Source organism: Melospiza georgiana, chromosome 9 (assembly GCF_028018845.1).
Source record: "Melospiza georgiana isolate bMelGeo1 chromosome 9, bMelGeo1.pri, whole genome shotgun sequence".
NCBI lineage: Eukaryota > Metazoa > Chordata > Aves > Passeriformes > Passerellidae > Melospiza > Melospiza georgiana.
The window spans coordinates 20,632,307-20,653,715 of record NC_080438.1 but is presented as its reverse complement, the minus strand read 5'-3'; the positions used below and the strand labels follow the sequence as shown (position 1 = coordinate 20,653,715).

General features: G+C 37.9%; 1 protein-coding gene across 1 annotated transcript in view; it reads left to right on the top strand.

The window, feature by feature from the left end:
- The window catches only part of ST6GALNAC3 (ST6 N-acetylgalactosaminide alpha-2,6-sialyltransferase 3), a 214,203-nt gene that overhangs the window by 89,845 nt on the left and 102,949 nt on the right, over positions 1 to 21,409 (top strand). The window contains exon 2 of the mRNA XM_058030106.1: positions 7,649 to 7,843. Within this exon, the coding sequence (XP_057886089.1) occupies positions 7,649 to 7,843 (195 nt within the window). The remainder of the gene's footprint in view (positions 1 to 7,648; positions 7,844 to 21,409) is intronic.

Sequence of the window (21,409 nt, the reverse complement as noted above, 5' to 3'; positions counted from 1 at the left end):
TGATTAACATCCATTCCTGCTGCTGCATACCAATCACACTAATGACTTTACTGCTGCAAGCAAAAATTGAATTTTTCTCACTTTCACTTTAGAAGCCATCAAATTACCTTTCCTGTGAGTTCTGAAACAAGAAATTTAGTATTTCTGGTATTTCCTGTAGAACAGCAGAGAAATACAAAAGACTTTTAATATCTACATCTTTTTTTCAGATATAAAGATCTGCTGACCAGAAGTCTGCTGGTATTTTATTGTCTTCTGAGAATTTCTCCTGATGTATTTGTGGGGCTTTTTGCTGTTGTTTTTCAACTGGTTTGTGCATTTTTTAGTCTATCTCTGGTTGCAAGAATGAACTTTTTGAAGAAGATTTTCATGAAAATGTTGTCACCTATAGAGTGCTTTTCAGAATGTTCGTGAAAGTCCCTCAGTTACAGATTCAGTCTTAAGATGGTGCTGATCATGAATCTTTGTATATTTCTATAGAGGAGAAAGAGAGGTCATCTGAGTGAGGTATATCTGGCAGGATAAGAGTTAATACTCACATATGGATGTTTTTTTCTTTGAACTTTCCTCAGCAGGTGAAAAATAGCTACAATCAGGTACTACTTCAGTAAGTAGTAACAACCAACTGCCAGGTTGAAAGATCACAAATTCTTGTACCAGCAGTTCTATTCTAGGGAAGCGTGTGTCAGCCTGTGTGTGTCAGAAAGCTTGCCAAGGTATTGATAAGAAGAGCTGGGCAATAATCCAGCGCCAGAAAAAAAAAAATCACCATTTGAGATCTGTACTGCAGAGCTTTTCTTTTTTTTTCTCCTTTTTAATACCACTTTATCATGCAGAGACTACATTAGTGTTTATATAATATGCATCCACAGCTGCTGATGGAGTTCACCCTAGTTGTGAAGGACATCAGTGACTCAGTAACTGGAGTTTTAGATTAAATATTCTTAACAGATCTTATAGTATGAAAAATCAACAACCTTATTTAAAGTGTGCTTTGCTGCCATGGGGATTTTATGGGGGATAGATATTTTAAATTACTGGACAGCTTTCAGCTGCAGTATAAATCGAGTAGCAGGCTAGCCAAAGGCATGCCTTGCTCAGAAGTTCAGGTTGCTTTGGTGGTGGTGTGACCTTGTGGTGTGTGAGCTGGGTCTGTGCTAATGATGGGTTTGCTCCTGCTGGAGTGGGGCTGTTGGCATAGGGAACCCTGGGCCAGGAGCAGACTGCTGAAGGAAATACAGGTTCAGCTTGGAGTAAGGGGTGAAACCAAGAGCAGCAACTGTAGGATGTGGGGAGCTCAAAGTCTGGAAAGGCTGAAGGGGTAAGAATATCTCCAGACAAATAAATACTCCTCCTTATCAAGAGGGAATAGTGACACAAAGTAATTCCTGAAATCTGGCAATGCTTTGCAATTTGAACGGCTCAGAATCACTGGGGCTTTTCAAATATTGTATCTTCTTATGCATGATAGCATATGGAAGGCCTTCAAAATCCATCAACAATTACTCCTTGAAACTTGGAAGTTCTTCACCTTACATAATTTCATATTATTACCTAAGTAAGTAAGTAAATAATAAGTGTCTTTTTGATGAAAATGCTGTGTGTAAGAAACTTGTGCAATTACCTGAGACTAATAAAAGGAGATTACATATAGGAGGATTATCCCTTATATAAGGTTTTTAATACAGACTGCTGCTGGTACATCAGTTATTTGGACTATGCTGATTGCTATTTGTTCATTCAGGTCTTACCCCAGTAAACCTGAACCCACTCTGCACAGTTTTGGCTTTAATGAAAGATGTGGTTGAATATGTTGAGCTGCTATGAACCCAGACACACCACCTGTGAATTGTGAATCATGGTGAAGACTGAATTAAGTAACAAAGTTTTAACAAATGACAACGACACGAGAGGTACAATGAGCTGTGTTTTGAGAGCCCTTGAGCTGCCTTAGCCATAGAAAAGGCCAGAGCTCCTGCAGAGAAGCTGTGCAAGAAGTTATGTGTCTTCTACTCATACCTGCTTAAACACCATAGTCCCCAAATACAGTCCTGATTCAGGGTACCTTCTTATAAGAAACACATTCAGGATAAAACTCACATGTTTCTTTCATTGTAACTACCTATTTTTAGGTGCACCGTATTTCTTGCATTACTTCTTCATCACTGAACTTCATTTTTGCTTTTATTTCTCAGCTTTCTGGCTCCTTACATTCCAGTTTAGCAAAAATGTCCTTAAAAAAAAATAAATTGCTTTAATCCTAATTTTACTGGTTTTTAACCCAAATGAGATATTACTGGTGATGTAAACCCTACCAGCTTTGTTCTTCTCTCCTCCTGAGGGAGAAACACTGAGAGCAGTCTCCTGTGGAGTCTTTGAACATATCCAGGTTAACTTTCACTTCTGGAAGGGAAGAAAGCAAATCTTCAGCTACTGATTTTATGCAAACGATGTTTGACACATGACTGTTTCTAGAAGGATCTTTGCTTTATATCTTACTCTCTTTGAAGACTTCTAGGACCCCTGCTTGACTGTCTCTTCAGCAGCCCTGTTAGAGGGAGTTTCAGGACAAAAGAAGTAGCTGGAAGGCATGTTTTTTTCCAATACTTGTGAAATCAGTAAGGTACACTGAACCAGAGTGCTGAAAGAATTTCATTTAATGCTCTGTTGTAATAGAAAGTAGCTTTTAAATGGGATGCTCAAGACTATAAAAGAGAAAATTAAATAAAACTATTTTTTACATATAGTGGTCTACAAATTGAAACAAATTCAGTAAGTGTAGCCATTATTGTTTTCATTTGGTATTATACTTGAGTAAAAACTGAAACCCTGCATCAGTCCTATAATGAAAATGGTATGATGTGCAGAGATATTAAAAAGTGATTGAGTTACTCACTGTGCCTGTAAAGACAGGAATTGTGGAAATAATACAATATTACTGCATATTGTGTCATCTAAGGGACCCAAAGCCCTCACATAAGTCTTTACCTTTCATTTGTCCTTCCAAGCTCAGTGCTGCCATGTATCTAAAAAATAAAAGAAAGAATGAGTACTGAAGAAAATCAGTTTATGAAAAAAGGCTTATTTGCAATTACTGTTTGGGGCATGGCTCCCAAGGTTCTTTACTGGAATCTTTCATAATATCATGTTCAACTTTGTCTTTTAACAAATTCAGGCAGTTACTTGTGATAGAAGCAGTAAGCCTGAAAAACAAAATAGTTCTAAAATGAAAGATTAGGAGTTGAGTAAAAATTTTCTGTTGAGTTCTTTGTGATCCTAGGGAAGTTGATTTCAACTTCAGTTTATGCACCTGTGAAATGGGTTTTTACTGTGAAACTCACTAGGATGGGGATTTATTCCTGCTTGTGAAGGGGTTTGATAGTCTCTGCCATATAATACATGCCAGGTGGCAGGGTGCTGTGCTCTGGCTGGAAAGCAGAATAAAGATACTTAGTACAGATCTCAGCAAAATTTACAACTTAAGAAATTATCTTCTTATGCTGAAAATATTTTCTCCCTCCCAGACAACTGAATACAACACAAAAAATGTTTATGTCTTAGTATTCTGTCAGGTGTTATTGAACTATAAAAAAATTATTCTTGTCATCTCACTTCTTAACAGATTATGAAAGAAAAATGACTAAAACTTGTTCTGACTGTCAAGTTCCTGCCAAACTGAAACTAATGAATCACCCTGGCACTGGTAATTAGCCAAAACTCGATGATATGAAGCGTATAAATAGTGCTAGGGACTATGTTGCCAAATATTTATACCCCTGAAAGTAGTTACTGTTTTATTCCCATGAAGTTTTTAATTAAATTCTATCCAACAGAGTAGTATGACACCCCTGGTTTTATATCAATTCTTACTTTAACAACCTAGATATAAATTGAATGTGATTCATGCCTGCTAGTTATTGATTTTGATATACATGCTAGACAGAATGAGCTTGGTGCCTGAGAAATAACTGACACCAAAAGTGGGATGGTGCTGTGGTGGGGATTGAATAAAAAGAATTAGAAGACACTGTTTAGTCCTAGTGAGAGCTTTTGGCCCAGTGGGGTCTCAAGTATTGCAGTTCAGGTACTCTGATCTCAACTTTTTCCTCTTCTACCACTTTTCTTTATTTTCTTTTTAAACTGGGAATGAGCCTGTAGGTAGACTTAGTCTCATTAACTAAAGGTAAGCTCCTTCCCTCTTCTGCTAGAGGATCCTGTATTCATGAGAAAGGTAATTTTACTCTTGCCACTGCCATCTAGGGTAGTCAGGTACTATAGTGACTGAAATAAAATGTAACAATAGCTAATATACCATGCAGGTCATCCAGGTAAGAAACTCTTTAACATATGTCTTACTGTGTACCCCTCACTGAGTATCTGAAAAAATGGGAAACATTTAAAAGATGTTTATAACTAAATATACATTTCTTATGTAAATGTTGTCAGTATCACAATGTCTACATTAGATTAGCTTTAAAAAAAAAAGGATTGATTGAGATTTATGCACAGGATATGTCCATGTTAGAGAAACATTTCTTTTGTTAAGAGACAATTTGCATTCATGAGAACTGAAAATTGAGATGGAATAAGATTTGTTTCTCTGCTGACTTACTAATTAGTGTTGGTTAAGCTCTCCCAAATGGTAGGACATGTGAGTATTTAAAATGTTGATGCAGACAAATTTTGAGACAAATTATAATTTGGTATTCATCCCTGTATGTAGCTTCAGACTTCTCTGTCATATCCCAATGACGTGTAGAATTTTTGGATTCTCAAATGCTAAATTTTATCAGAGGACCAGTAAGAAAATCCATTTGTCTGCAGGAAAGGAGATTTTGCAGGAAAGGAGATTTTACAAGAAGCAGTTAATGACAAATAGCACCTGGGTTTGGGTGTTTTGTTTTTTCTTTTAATGGGCAGGTAAGGAACATAGGGACTTAAGGGAATCAAATTACTTTTAGAAGTGCCCTGTAGAATACTTGTGACCACTGATCGGACTTCTTTACTTGGTGCTTTAAGAAGGCTTAAACGATTAAAAGTATGTGCTTTGGTGTTTTTCAGTATTTTTACAGTGAAATTTATGGAGCCACTGAAATACGAGTTTGCAGTAGTCTTTCCCACAGAGAATGGCTTTTATTGGATCTCGTGCCTTCAACAAAAATTGCAGGGGAACTGAATACTTAATACCAACGTCCTTTGTACAAGTTGATAAGTAAACATTGGGTTTGCATATGGCTAGATTTTTTTTTTCAAAAACAATTTCAACAGATGCCTTAATTCCGTTCTGTTGTAAAAATTCCTTTCTCTCATTTGAGTGTTCTTGTTAGTGCAAATTCTTTCTGGCTAAGCAACACACAGAGAAAAATCTTTGCTGTTTTCATTTTCAAACAATATTTTCTTACATAAAAAAACAAAAGGCCATATTTTTTCTTTCATCTGGTAGTACAGTGCATTTAAAGAAAAGAAATATAAGAATCAGGTAGGTTTGTAGTGAAGGCCAAGAAATTTAGCTACACAATTGAATGTTTCTCAGGAAAAGGGCTGTTTAGAACAACTCTCCGTGAGAAGCACATAAAGCTGATTGCACTATTTTCAAGTTCAGAACAGATTTGCACAAAATAAAGGAAGTAAAAAGTGATATTCAATAAACCAGGAAGATAGGGTATGTGGAAATGGGGTAGTAGCATCATACAAGCAATCTTGCTTCCTGCTGTGGATGTTTTGATTGAAACATGCTCATGTAGTGGAATGAGACTCTAGATTCCCCTTTAAATATTTGCAATATTTTAATTCTGATTTGCAATAAATAATATGACTAATCCATGCTCCCTCTCATTGCTTTATGATTATCACTTGCACTGCACATCTTGGCTGCTTTTAGCACTTACAAGGCTCTGATATATAGCTAAATGTTTCTGACTCCATCTGCTACAAAGAGAAGTGACACAGAAGTGCTCCCCAGCCATTTTATTGCAATTTAATGTAAATCTGTTATAATGCAGATGATGAAAAGTGCAGTGGCCTCCATGAATTCTGAGAGCTGCGATTGGGTTGTGGCTGCTGCGCTGCCCTCTGAAGATTTGCTGGGTTTAATTTTACATTGCACAGCCATTAGCTGGCTGAGGTTCCTCACTGAATCACACTGCCACAATACTTCTTCATCCTCCTCTTCCTTTCTCCTCACAGTGACCTCCTGCACCCAAGTTTTCCAGCCCAGTCTCTCATTGCTTTTATCTTATAAATTGTAACCTCCCAGTACATCAGAACACAGAGCCAGGCAATTGACCCCTGCAATGGATTATTTTGTTAACTCCTTTTGTGGGAATATCATAACAAGCCTTCCCATTTGCTATTGTGATTCTCACTGTTGTGCAAGGACAGATTAATGTTATCTGGTTGCAAGGAGAGCTTGCCTTTACGAGGGCATCACGTGTGATCTTATTGCCATCATGTAAAATAAGTGATGTTAAATGTGTTCTGTGCTGCTAGTTGGGAATTAGCTGGTAGATGGGAACTGGGGTGATCAGATTCTGTCATCCAGCATTAAGAGTTATTATACACTTATGCATAGGCCCTTAGGCAAATGGTTTTTTTCCCCCTTGTATTTTCTGCAAATGTTACTGTTTACAATGATAGAGTTACCTTCAGTAGAGTAATTAAACTGTGGCAAATTAGGTAAACCTAGAATGCAATTAAAGTACAGTAAAAACACGTGTAAATGATAATTGTTTCATTCCCACAGGGGAAATGTGAAAATAGTCTTTTCAATAGAGTATCATATCTAGAATCTTTACATATGCCAACTGACATGATTGTCCTTAAGTAATTTGTCTAGAAGTAATTGACTGCAGTATTAAAAAAAAAATAGCTAAAAATAAGGAGAGCATCCTCCTTTCTGCAGTGTTTCACCTGTGGACTGGGGAGTTACCCAGGGGAAAAGGTGTTTTCTTTCTGGGATTACGTTCTCCAGTCCAGCTGACTGCATGGGCTAGAGGTGAAAGGGAAGGACTAATTACAGGCTTCAGATTGGTTGAATTATTAACAGTGGAGATCGTCTTGTCCAAAACAATAACCTTACTTGGTAAATTCATGAACCTGGAATAAGGCAGAATGTGGTGCTAACTTCACCAACAATTTATTCTAAAGTATTTAAAGTTATAGTGTGAATTCTGTTGTATGGAATGATCTGTAGGGATGGTAATCTTTCCATTAAACTTTGTGTGGTGTCACTGCAGATGGCATTTTCCTGTTGTGTGTTGTCATCCCTGGAAGATGGATGATTTTGAGTGAAGACTTTGGTGTGGATGTTTACATAAAATCTTTATTCCAAATGCGAATAAAATTTAAAGTTGATAGATGTTTTTTGAACCTTAAAAAAAGGCTTTTTTTTTCTCTGAGCAAAACTGACTCATTTGCAACCAGTTCTAAAAGAAACTCTGCAAACCTCTGAAATGCAAATTTATTGAAGTAAAACAATCCAGTCACCTGTCTCCTTGTGCTCCTGCAGCAAGGTGACTACCAGAGGAATAATTTCACGTAAAGCTTTCTCAAGTGTTTTTCCTTCATCCTCCAATTGAAGATATGTATTTTTTTATTAAAACTGACTCTCAATTTTAATAATTTATTTCCTTTCTTCTTTTCATTACAGAGAAAGTCCATTGTTGCTGTGAGTTTCATTGCAGCATTCCTCTGTCTGATCATCGTTCGTCTCACAAATGAAGTAACTTTCCCTTTGATCCTAAACTGCTTTGGACAAACCAGAGTCAAGTGGATCCCATTTTCTAATGGCCAAAGGCAGCCTCTGAAAACTCATTATGGATATATAAATGTAAAAACGCAAGAGGTAAGACCTGGTTCTAACAGCCTGGCCAAATGGACCAGTAGATTTCTTTTTCTCTGATCCCATCCAATGCTTTTTTACAATCTGTCCAGTGTAAAAACTGAAGAAGGGTGTTTCTGAACTAAGTGGCTATTTTACAAGTCTCCTACCACTTTAAATGACCTTTGAAATTTTTAAAATTTCTGTCATGTCTGCAGTGTAGAGAGCAGTGAACTGACCTCAATATCACCCTTTATTGAGTGAAACCTTGTTTATACAAACAAGAAAATCTTTCAGATTAATTTCAATCCTTCAATCCCTCTAATGCAAAGGGAATTTTCTTTTGTTTGTTGTAATAAGGTCCTAAAAATGTTTCATTTTGCCTGGGCTTCCCAAAGAAGAAATAGGTCATTTTTGTTTGTATGGGCATGAAAGAGGAAAAGGGAGTGATATGTGAAATGAGAATATGTGAGTCTAGTGAATGTATAACCTAGAGGTTAGATGGATTTTTCTGGAAGTATTGCATTAATACTTGATAGCTATTTCAAAACTAGGTATGTATTTGCATTCTGTACTTTAAAACTCACTGATGTGTATCTGCTTTGCAAAATACTTGCTGTGTGATAAAAACACTTGTCTGGTGAAATTAGGTTTTACAGGGACTCGTGCTTTAAAGTGTCTTAGTTCTCAAAATTTCTAGTGCCACTGTTGGGTTTTGATGGTGGTGGTGCATTTTCTTCAGACTTTTCCTCTCTCCTTGCAATATTAGTAAAATGGAATCTTTCAAAATAAGGCAACATTAAAATTGAGCTCTTTCTATAATTTGTGATCAGTTCTGGTACTGTCAGTCATGAGAAGTGCTATCAGGCTTCCATTAACTGCTAGGGTTTTTTTTTCCTATAAAATTACAGTTATTAATGAGTGAAATTCATTCACGTAACAGCTTCATAGAGAATGAAAATACCTCACCACTTCATTATATTTAGTCCTGTAAGTGTATTGGACTAGTTAGTTATTATCCTACCTTTAGTGGGTTAAATGTGGAACTCAGAATGAGAGAGGCAGTTTTTAGGAGGAAGCTCCTTTTAAATATATGTAGCTTGTAATCATTGCTCCTGTAAGATGCAGCACTGTTTTGGAGGCCAAAGTACATTGTCTATAAAGCAGGAAAAGGACAAGCACCTGAAAGGAGAACTGTTCAGATGCGAATGGTGTCCCAGTGAAAGGAATGGGAGGTGCTGTTGAACTCAGAGGGGTTAAGGCTTCACCCAGCATCTTCATCCCTCAGGAATGGGAGGGCAGCCTGTTCTCCTTGTCCCTGGGTTGCTGCCAAAGTGGCAGGCCTGGAATCTGAATGAGGCAGAGCTGCCATGGTCACTGGATCACTATCAGTCTGAACTGATAACTGGGGAGGAGAGGAGCATGCTAATCCATTTTTATTCACCATTGACTTCATCAGAGGTTAGAAGTAGTTTCTGGGGACCTTAATCCATTCTTAAATTTGATAACACACTTGGAAGTTCTAACAGTAAATGGAAATGAATGTCCTGAAAGCTGGTGACCGGTATCAATTTGTAACACATTTGTCTCAATTTGGCTTGGGTCATGAAGGACTCCTTAAACTTAGTAATTTTAGTTGTTTTCCCTGTTGTATTTGCAGATTGCATTAATGTTTGCTAATTAAAATGATAACGAAGAACCTGAACATGGTTTGCTTATTGTAAATGCACTCTTGACTTAATTATTCCGTGTGCGAGGGAATTTTTGAAAAACTTTCACATAGCTCATGTTCCTAACTCACACTCACAGCTTTCTCAGACTATGATTTTTAGAGCACATATTTTGTCAAATAAGCATTTGTATACTATTATATTATTAATATAGCCAGAAAAATCTCAATTATTAGTTTCTTTATTGTGTCAAATACATTGAATTTCTGCTAATTTCATAAAATTTAGATATTTTCTATTTTTTTTTGTGCTGCTGTGGTATGTAAAATAAGCAGAAAAGTTTACTCTATGAGACAGACTAATGCCCCAAACAGATGTGGCCAGGTTTTTTTGCAAAATGGGACACCTGGTGTCTCGTCAAGGACCAAATGATGTGAAGAAACAGCACCACAATGAATTATCAGAAAGTAAAGTGATGGAAGGGAAGATAGGAGGGAAGGCTTTCAGAGATGTGAATTTTGGCTTCTTCTCTTCTATTGAGGGAATATTTTTGCAGAATTCTTTGAATGAATTCTTTGTTGAATGTGCTCATATACTCCTAGAGTGTCCTTTGAATTCTGTCACCCACTGTTGTCTCCTGCTGTCTGATAGCACTCCCTCCTGTTCCTCAGCCACTTGTAACATCCTCCTTCTTTTCTTCACATTTGTTCTCTGTTCTCCTTTACCTGTTCCTCTCAGGCTGCACTCCAGGGTCTGGCTGCATGCCAACTCCTTAATGTACTTAAAAGTGCAAGGTCAACAAACCAGAGGAATTAGGATAATTTGCCACCAACCCAATCAGTCATCTGAAGTGACAGGAAGCTAGAAAATCTAGAATGAGCTACTTCTCTGCCTTTCCTGTCTCTCTTCTCTTCTGAAGAAAAAGGAAAATCAAACCAAACTAAAAAAGGCCCAACCCCCCAATCTTTTCCATAGCAATAAAAGTTTAAGTTAGGAGGAGTTTGTTTTTTTGGTGGGTAGGACTGAGTGAGATAAGATTGTAAAATCTTATGAGATGATGGAAAAGCAATTACTTGGTTAAAATGGTGGTGTTTAATAATTTGTATTAAAAAAGATCAGGAAATATGATGATGTGAATATTAGTGTTTATCTCAAGTAAAAAACAATGATGTGGCTGTTATTAGGTATGATCAGAATAATGCTGTAAATGATTTTTCAAGGGTGCTGTGTATTTGACTTGACACTGTAGAATTGTGGGATTTTTATTATTAAAAAGTGTGAAAAATAGATTAAAACTAGATGTATTGGAGTATTTAATATAAAATGCAAAGAGAGACATCCACAATTAAGGCTGTACATAATACAGGGTTGTTGCTATGGTTTCCTTGATTTGTAGCCATAGCAACAGCTTTGGGAAAACTGTCTTTATGTACAGTAAATATATTAGATTTGAAATACAAATAGATGTGAAGTGTTGTATATACTGGGCCACTATGTCTAGACACATTTTAGTTTCACTTTGGAGATATTCCTGAAATTGGGGATTCTTCACCTAGAAAATTTGCATCCAGAGCCCACCCTCACTCCCCTCAGTAGGAGAAGATCTTGTAGTAGCCTTCCATGATGAGATCTCTCTTCCCTTTTCAATATCCACATCCGAGGTGACTCCTTGAGATTTGTGGGAAGCTCTGCTGCTGTTTTGCAATATTGCTGTCTCACTCAATACATGAATTTTGACCTTTCAGTGAGAAGGAGGTATATGAGCAAGATGACCTTTCTTTCCCTTATTTCCTCCACTTTGTGCCTATGGATTTTTGGCGAGGGGTCACATGAAATCTGTCTTTAGGAAATGTCATGCCTATCATGTGTTAGTTATTTTTATCCTATTCCTGGTGATTTTTTTTTTCATAGAAAATATTAATTTGATTCAACTCCACGGTGGTTACCCAATTGAAACCTACTGGAATAAACTTCCCCCCACCCACATCAAGCTGATGTAATGACTCTTTTTGTATATCAAAAATGGGGAAGCAGATAAAAAGAAGCAGGTAGAGAAAATATAACCTTCCTCCTTCTTTCATACCACTCCTACTCTACAAAGAGTTCTGGCAAAATTAATGAACATCATGTATTTAAATTGCAGCATTATGACATCAATTTAAAATCCATTAGCAGTTTGAAACTTTATGCTAGGCAAGTCTAATAGTGTTCTTGGATATTTGATTATGCTTCCTGAAAGGTGAATATTGAATAGGTTTTTACTCTACCGTCAGTATTAAAATAATATAGCATTTTCCTACGTACGTAAAACCTGAAATATAGCTGCAATAACACTTGAAGCATAATTATAAAAGTATATTCAGGTACTGAACAATGATTAAAACTGTTCTTGGAAAAGGGTAAGTTCTGAGATGACCTAAAATCCCTACATTAAACTGCAGCTGTGAGATCTATTGGCTTTCTCTGAAATGAGTTCTGAGGGAGCAAAGAGCCTTTGTGTCGTGAGCACTGAAGGATCCTGCATTACAGTGATGAGCACCAGATAGAAGGAATGTGCATTGCAGCACTTAGGACTTCTTAAAAATCCTGTCATAACTGCAAAACTCATCAGTACTGTATTGATATTGAAGAAATACATTTGGATCATATTATCCCATCCCATTTTGTCCCTAACCTGGACAGACCTGGGCACAAGCATTAATTGCTCACCACTTGTGGCACACACAGCTATGAACATGTGGGACTGAATTGCCTAAATCTGCTTCTTCCCCCCCCCACCTTTTTGCCAGAAGTTCTGTAGTAGAACTTGGCTTAAATGAATGCAGGTTTCCACAAATGAAATACCCCAGTTATGAATATTAACAGGAGCCTACAGACCTTTGTGTTGTCCTTTTTATTATTCTTTTCAAAACACAATAAATTAAGTGCTCTTAAAAATTACCTGAAATGTAGAGAAAAATTAACATAACCTGCAGAAATATGGGCTGTGATGTGGTCTCTGGCTGTAAGATAAGGCACATACAATTTCAACAATAGCAAAACCATAGTTGTCAACATGTTATAAGTAATCATTAGATGGACCCACACCAACCATGAGACACCACCTTTCTTACAAAACTTGAAAAACTAAAAAGTCATAAGGAAAGCAAAGAATGGGAGTGATGTTTTAATATTAGTTCCTCTCCTGATATGAGAAGTAAGAAAATTTTTTCAAAAAGACTGAAATTTTGTAAGAAATAATATAAAAATGTAAAGCTAGCAACCAACCTGGGAAGGTTTGTTTTGCCTCTGTTAGTAATGGAGGAAAATGATACTATGAAATGTCAGTGGAGAATATTGGAGTGCTGTTGGAGAACAGCTTTAGGTTTCATATCAGAAGAGAAGGTACCAGACCCTGAACTTGAATGGTGTGTTCAGCTGACTCCAAAGATGCTTGTTTCATACTTTTCTTGGAAAAACTGTGTCCTAGAGAGGCTAAAAAGCTGCATCAGCTAAAACTCCTTGTGCCAGAAGATTACTTTAGTGTTTAATTTCTGACACATGGATGACTTCTATCCTGTCTTTTCCTTTGGGATCTTGTTCTCTGTTACAACTTCAGAATTCACAGGATATTTTGGTAGTAAAAGGTCATTTGTTTCATAGTAATTGATCATTTATATCCCTTCTAAGACACGTTCTTTTATCACAGTTGCACAGTTACTCATTATTTCAGCCTCAGAAATAATGTAATAATAATAACAGTAATGAAAGTACAACTAAACATGCCGTATCATCTGAAAATATTTCTGCTTCCATTTTATAAATTTTCAGGAGCAATTTTCTTTGGAAGTATTGCAGAAGGATTAGTATTAGAAGAATTACATGACAATCACATGTAAAGTGATGTAACACTTCACTTATATTTGTATTTCAAATCTACCTGTTAAACTGAGAGACATTCATATGGAGGATTGGTGGTTCCTGGTCCCCCACCCCTGTCGTGCTTCCCAGCTGTACCAGAGCCCCCATTCCTGGCTCTGGGAGCCACAGGCACACACTCAGAAATAAAATTCCTGCCAAGGACTTTAACCACCAAATGAGCAACTCCAGGACCACATCTGTTATAGAAATAGATCTCACTAAACAAATAGACCTCACCAGAATCCTCACTGACCTCTTCCTCTTTCCAACCCTCTTTTGGCCTGGAAGAGAAGAGAATGATCCAAATAAGCTGCAAGGTCCACTTGAAACCACTCAGGCTGTTAGGAACCTACAGGAGAGAAGGGAGCACAGATAATGTGTGTCCTCAGTGGAGCAAATCCTGCCAGCTCAGCCATTCTCCTTCTGTATATATGGAATAAGCTTAGGTTTTTAAGGCTGCCACGACTCTGATGGTGTCTCATGAGGAAAAAGTCAAGTGCCAGGATAAATATATCAAGTATTCTATATAGAGGAATTAAATCTGCTCCACACAGAGCCTCAGTGTGATGAGTCAAGCAGAGCTGCCTGTGTGGCAGCTCTGCTTTAAAAAAAAACAGCTAAGGGACTTGAGAAGAGATTACTATCAGCCAGTGAGCTGTGCCTTCAAAAGTCAATCCCTAAAGAACCTGGGCTGGTAGAAATAAATGTCTACGATGCAGTCGTGGCTGGGCTGATCTGCTGAATGGAGCTTATAGGTTATATTGCAGAAGGTCACTGGTACCAAAGATTTTCCATCCACCTTGTTTATGTGTTATTTTCAGAGATTTCTTCCACCTTCTTGAGGATTTTTTTCTACTGCTGCTGAAGGGTAGCTAATGTTAGTCTGCCTGTTGAGAAGCTGCCAGTTGTGTTCTCCATGTGGAAAGTGTGATCAATGTCTCCCCAAAAGAGAGACATGACACCTAGAAAATTGATTTGGGATCATCTGGCAAAAATTCTGAAAAATCTTTTTAGAAGAAAAGCTGACTTTTGCAGTTAGCTAGTTTGATAGGCAAATTTCTGTCAGCAATGTTCTGTTTTAGTTTGAATGTTAGGTGGACCAGAAAAGTGAATGGAGTATTCTTTGGACTGGTAAAGAAAAGAGCAGAGAGGTTTGGTGTAATGTATTCTTGAGTGAGACCAAACCTCTGGGGAAAATAGGAAAGATGGGGAATGAAGGAGGAACTTACTGATTTTACTCTGCATGAGAACTTCTGTTGCCATGACATGATTTCGGCTTTTTGTCAGTAATAGTTGCCAAATGAAGGATGGGCTGTTTTGCATTGGTGGCAGGTGAGGTGTCTCCTTGGTGTTCCAGTTCATCAGCTGGGAGAGCAGTGCCCTCTCATTTCCCCTCTGAATATCCTCCCACTACTGCTGTTTAAAAATGAGGATGCCTTCATCTAAAGAAGCCCAGTGTCACCCTCCTGAGTGTATACTTGGAGTCCATTTCTCACAGAGATTCAAGGTGTCTGTTGCAGCAGAGTGTCACAGTTCTGGATTTGGTGATGGCAGCTGAGGTACACTTTGTACTGGTGTATAAAATACACCATAGAGTAAAGAGAGCCACTAAAAAAATGGAATTCTGCTCTTATAATCGTTCTTACACAAGGGCTTCCTGCTGGCTGTGGCAATCAGTGAGTTCAGCTCTTTGAGCTCCTCCCCAGCACAGCTCTTCTGGCAGAGACGCTCAGCGCAGGGCTGACCCAGAGCTATTAATACCTCGGTGCCGGGAGCCGCGTGCCAGCCGCGCGCGGACGCCTGTGGGTGCACATGTAAACACAGCAGCCAGAACGCTCAGGAGGCACACTCCCAGCACTGACAGCCATGCCAACTGCTAGTTAGCTTTAAAGCCACAGCCATCTTCCTTGAAAGCCCGTGCTTTCCAAGTTTGCTCCCATGGCCATCTGTCACAGCCTGCCTTTGGCAGCTCCGGGTTCTGCTGGGAGGCTCTGCGGATTGAGCACAGAGTTCTGTCTTTTGTGTTGCTCTCTGAGTGGGTGGAAAGTTTCATTCACATGAGCCTTTTCTCTTAGGCTTTTTGTTAGATTAAAATGTGAACCTTAAATGCATATTTGAGCTGTTAATCTGTGCTGTCTGCTCTCAAACCAGGATGGAACAGGTGGAGTGGTGTAAGTGCTGCATAGAGAGAAATGAGCTCAGAGACCCTCTTGGAGCGGATGCAAATTGTACCCGCAGTAATTGCTTTTCTTGGGCTAGTTGCTCTTGTCTGGCTGAATACCTTAGTCTGTACTACCAAATATGTGTTATTTGGTCTGTAAGAGACCTGTATTAATGTTGTATCAAAAACCTCATGCCCATTAATGGCATTACTATGCTGGCAGTGTGTGCATCTTAGAGCTCTACTTAATAGACCTACAGTATCTGTTACAAGGAGCTACGCTTTCTGTGGGTTTAGCTGTAAATTTTGTGTACCCATCACAAATAATTTTGTAACTACCTCCAAACCAATAAATTGTATTCCCACCAATGCTGAAAGTTCATTGCAATGATGTTCATTGCAGCTGCACCCTAAAATGAAGACCAATTTAATCGGGGGAGAGGTGGGAGGGAGAAAAATGAAGTTCTTTGTTACTTGCAATATTTCGTTCTTCCACCTTTATTTTTCTTTCTCTCTAATTGATATATTTTCTATATTGAGCTAGTCAGAGATTTCAGTAATCTCTCAGTTAGAAAAGCAGTTGGCCCATTAGATGAATAAATACCATGTTAAATGAAAATCCCCAAATGAGCAGAGAAATTACTGGAGTGATTTTGGGATTGTCCTCTTAATAACAACAATTCATCCTCCTTTTTAATCCCTAGCCCCAGGGATGCATATTACTGCCTTTACCTTTTCATACCAGGCAAGTCCTCTTTTCTGCAACTAATAACATCATTTTTTTGAAGTAGCACTTCTTGAATTTGTCTTTAACAGTTTCTTGTAGTTAGGACCCAGAGTTTTGGATTTGAAATGGATGTAAATGCTACCAGTCTTAGATCAGTATTTCTCCAGGGGATGGAACCTGCTTTGTTTCAGTTAGAGACTGAAAAGAGCACTTGAGGGTCTCACATTAGTATTACACCAGCCAAAGTGCAAGTTGGTTTGGGTTGATTTCCCTGGTTCTAGTTCAGTGATGCTACCACTCTCCCTCCTTTCTGCCTCTTTCAGTGCTGGTACCTAGGATTCACATTTGTAAAGAGAAAAATATAATTTCTGGAGTGCTTCAAGTTGAAAAACTGTATCTCTAAGCTTTTACAGAGATGCCTTCAGACTCCTATGAAATGGCTGACTGTGTGCCCAGGACTGACTCCAGAGTAGTTCCAGGGCAGTACACTGAAAGCTTAGATCAGCACTGGCAAATATCCTACAGCAGAAATTAAATAACAAGGTGAAGGATAAAGTCTGGCCTTTAGGTAAAAACAATAACCCTGTATTTGATGACATACAGTGTCTTATGGAATTGATCAATGAATGTCAGTTTTGTTCTCAGGTGTTTTGTGTGTAATTAATTTTATTGATTTATCAACATTTTCCAGCTTACAATACAGTTTCTTTTGTCATCTTATTCCTAACATGTAAAAGATTTGTAATGTCAATCCTATTTCCTATTAGCTCTTCCTCTTTAGAGCCAGTTCATGTTGTCCAAAACTGCTGATTTTTCTTCAGCTTCCCCTCCAGTTTGGCTTGCCCTTTACTGCCAAGAATTTATTTCACTAGATCATCAGATTTCCTCTTCCTCCAAAATATATTACTATTTATGCTTTGAAGGCATAGATTGGAGATTTAGGAGATAAGAGGCTGTTCTTAAGCCACCTACTGCTGCATTCTGCTCAAGGTTTGATTCCTTTTGTAGGACTTTTGTAGGAATCAAGATGCGGCCTCATGATGAATATATAGATCCAGTCTTCTGGTAGCAGCCTTTGGAAGAGCATCTGGAAATAGGTTTCAAAGCAGAAGGACCTGTGGCAAAGTTGTGTCTCAAGTCCGAGTTATTTTTAAGTTTCCTTCTGATGTCCTTGCTAGAATGACTTCTTTTTCAAATGGAGTGAGCCCAAAAAGAGTTTATTTGAAGCCACATCAGTGTTTCCCAAAGGCTGAGTGCAGCCCTTTTAGTGTTTCCAAGGCTGAACCGGCTCTCCAGTAAGAAGCCAGAAAAATGCAGTTTTCTCAGACACATAGCAGATGGTGCTTCTTCATTAATTGTCTCTGTGGCAGACCTTCACAAAGTCCCACAGGAGTGCCTTGGAGGTAGTGGGATCATCCTTTGGGATCCTCCATGCTGGTGGGGTTGCTCTGGAGCTGTCCTGTTCATTTCTGCTCCAGCTGGCCCTTGGTGCAGAATGTGCCTTGTCACCATCAGTATATCAGTGACAGGGGGTGGAGCTGATGACATTATTGTAATGCAAATAAGAATGATTAGTGTTGATCTTTTACTCAGAAAGGAGTGGGTAGAGGAACAGCCTGGAACTCTTATGAGCTTGCCTCATTTTCTGTCCTGCTGCTGATGTAGTCCACAGTATTCTTGACTGCTTCAGGATCATCATGTTTGTAAAGAATCAATGTTTATGAAGAGCAAGTAGTATTTTTTGATCAAGTTACTTGTGGTAGTGTTCAAAAATTGAAATGTTATAGTCATATTGACTGTCATAAAATGATTGTGAATCTACTATCCCAGAGAGATTATTATCCCTTATTACCATTGTATTACAGTCAGAACTTTATTGTCAGAACAACAACAAAAATAATCTTTGCACTGCACTAATGCTTCATTCTGATTGACAAAGGATGAGGCAAGCCACATACTGTGACAGCAGTGCTGGCATTTATTATATAATGATATATAGCAACCTCCATAGGCTGCCATTAATTTCTGCATGAATCCTGTCTGTCTTTGATAAGCACGTGTTACTCCTAATAAATTATTTTGGAGCTGAGCATAAGCATCAAGGAGAAAGGACTTTTGTAGGTATGGGGGCTGGTGATAGCTGAAAATGAGAAGGCAAAACTGACAGATAATTGTAGATGAGAAGTCATTTTCAGGCAATAGAGGTGATATTGTTTCCTGTTTAAAATTAGTTGCCACCTCTGCTGGCTTCAGTGCAAGGTAAGTTCTGCTGTAAAATCTAAATCGTTTGATCATTTGTTATGTATAGGCTGTTGATAATAACATAGGAACCAGCTCCCTCCACTTGCTCTTAAATGGCTTGCTCCCATTCTTGTGAGTGTTATCCACTCTTCATTTCCTGGGGAAGAAATGGCCCTCTGTGAGGCTGTTTATCTGAATAGTGCAGAAATAATTTTCTGCAAACATAACTATTACCATAACAGAACCCTTAAAAAAAATTACAGTGACACTCTGAGTTTTCTGAGATTAGTGTCTTCCTCTAAGGTCTCTATTTCCTCTGGTATTACTTCCAGTCCTGTTCACTGAAACTACAATGCTTGGGTGCCACAAATAGCATGAATAATGCATACAGTTTCTGCTAGTTTCAGTGTGTGCTAAATAGTTTCATATACAAAAAATAAAATCTAGAGCTGAAAGAAGCCAGTTGGCCACTCATCATCCTGCTGGTACGTGACTGACCCACACTCCATGTTATCTCAGTTTTAACCTGCCTGCTGATATAATTGCAATTCTTGGGCTTTTACCCACATCCCTTGGAAGATCATGTGGTACCACTTGAGTATTTTCTGTGATTGAGATATGGCAAGTATTACAGCTGTATCTCTTTATTCCTGTTTCTTTAAAGATCTTAGATGTTTCTAGTTCTTATTCTCTTTTTTCTTCCAGTGTGTATGGACACTTGCAGTTTCACTTTTATCACCATGTTATCAAGCGAAATGCTCCTTTATTTTTCCTAACTCATCCATGGAAAAAGCCCACTTTTTACTCACTTCTCGGTGTTCAGTTTCCTAAAACTCAGTATGGGATTGAGCTGTAATGAAGACAGGAGATGACATAACATGGTCCCTCTGTTTCTAGATATCAAATTACCTTGGATTTATTTTTCCTAACATGTCTTGGATCTTTTATCATGAGATGAATCTCCATTGTTTTCCAAGGTGATGCCCACCATGTGACTTCCTTCATGCTTGTGCACTCTTTCTGCAAATACAATTTATTTTCTCCTGAAGATTGTTTGTGAAAATAAGGCAGATTTAGCAAGGAAAAGATCACAAATATGGTGTTGTATGAGGCCAGTTAAAAAAGGTATAGCAGTAAAAGGCAAAGTGATTTTTTGTTGGTTGGTTGGTTTGTTGGGATTTTTTTTTGTTGGTGGTTTGTTGGGATTTTTCTCCTTAGTTTGTTTCAGTCTATATCAAAAACCTTATAGTGGTTTAAGTTATTCTTGAAAATGGGATTTTTTGCCATAATTTTTCCTATTCAGTCTGCAGTAGTGTTCTTGCAGTTTAAATGCCCTTTTTCATTAGAGGAACAGTTTTCATAATGGAATAACAGGATGGATCTGTTAAGAAATTAGAGTTTCAGTTTATGTTCAGAACACTTGATTTGTATATACATTTGTATTTCTTTTACATTCAGATTAATTGTTCAATTATCTAGGAAGCTGCATTCTGAATTCCTGAAAATCTGTCTTTTTATCAGTCTTTAGTAAATGGAAGAATGCCTCTAGTAATTTCCCTTCACTCACTAAGCATGTAATTTTTCTTTGAAAAATCTAGTTTGTCTGGCAAGATCTTTATAAACATAAATATAATTTTAGCAACTACATATCACTAAGAGGCATTTCTGTGTTAGATGTGTGAGTAGATATTATTGCATAATACATCTTAAAATCTGTTTGAATTTTTAAATTGCTAGAGGATTAATGAATGTAGGGGTTTTTTTTTGCTTCTTTCCAATATGAGTATCTATCGCTCTATACAACCATTAGTTATTTCTAGATGCAGTGAAGTATTTATCTACCTAAGGATGTCCAAGAGTTCTTCTACTGTTTTGTATTTGAAATAGCATCATTTTTAAAAGTGCTCAGCACAGAGGCAGTGTCTGTTATTTAATGATTGTGGTGATTTGGGAGGGGAAGGATGTTTCTTGATTGCATGGTTAGGTTTGCTCCCAGTACCACTTGAAGTGAAACCTCAGGTTTTCATGCTTTGGGGAACCTGTGTGTGTGTCTGCAAGATTCCTTTCCTGTTAAATAGGGGCCTGTTTTGGCAGGTTCACAGCCCAAACCCTGTCAGCCTTTGCAAAGCACAGCTCGCAGCTCCATGCAATGGCTGTAAGAGCAAAGGAGCCTGAACAAGGTGAGGAAACCTCTGCATAAATTCAGCACATCAGCCTGCCCAGCCCTGTGCTCAGAGGCATTTAAAGCCCCATGTTTTGCCCCTCCATAACAGAACAGTACATGGCAATCTGTAATATTTTCAGCTGTACTATAAGTTCTATTGTGAAAGGATGCCCAGTTTATTTTTGCAGCAGAAAATGGACTTGACGTGAGCTTTGGTCCATAGGTAATAGGTTCTTGAAGGCTCTGAGTGTTTCTTTCAGCAAAATGCTAATCTGGTAAATTGGTACATTTAACAGTCATCTGGAAATGCACCCTTTTGTGTAATATGTAGTTGATTGTAACAATTATGGATGCTATTTAATGGTGCCATCCTTAAACTTTCCAGTGTGATACTACCTAGAGAATTTGTTACTGATGAAATCATTATAGTGTTATAGAAATGAAATAGGTTGCTGCTGAAATTACCCTCAAAATCTAATTGTAACTTCACTGGAATTTTTCCCATGATGGATATTAAGTATATGTGTATTTTTTATTTTTACAGAAGCAGCAATTTTATTTGTGTGCTTAATTTTATTCCACTATCTACTATGTATATATTACATTTTCTTTCTCATTTCCAGTTGTGGTCAAAGACAACTTTAGTCCAATTTGGTTTTTATCTGATATTCTTTTATTTCTATTTCTCCTGTCATATGAATGAAAAAAGCAACATATTTCCTTTCTT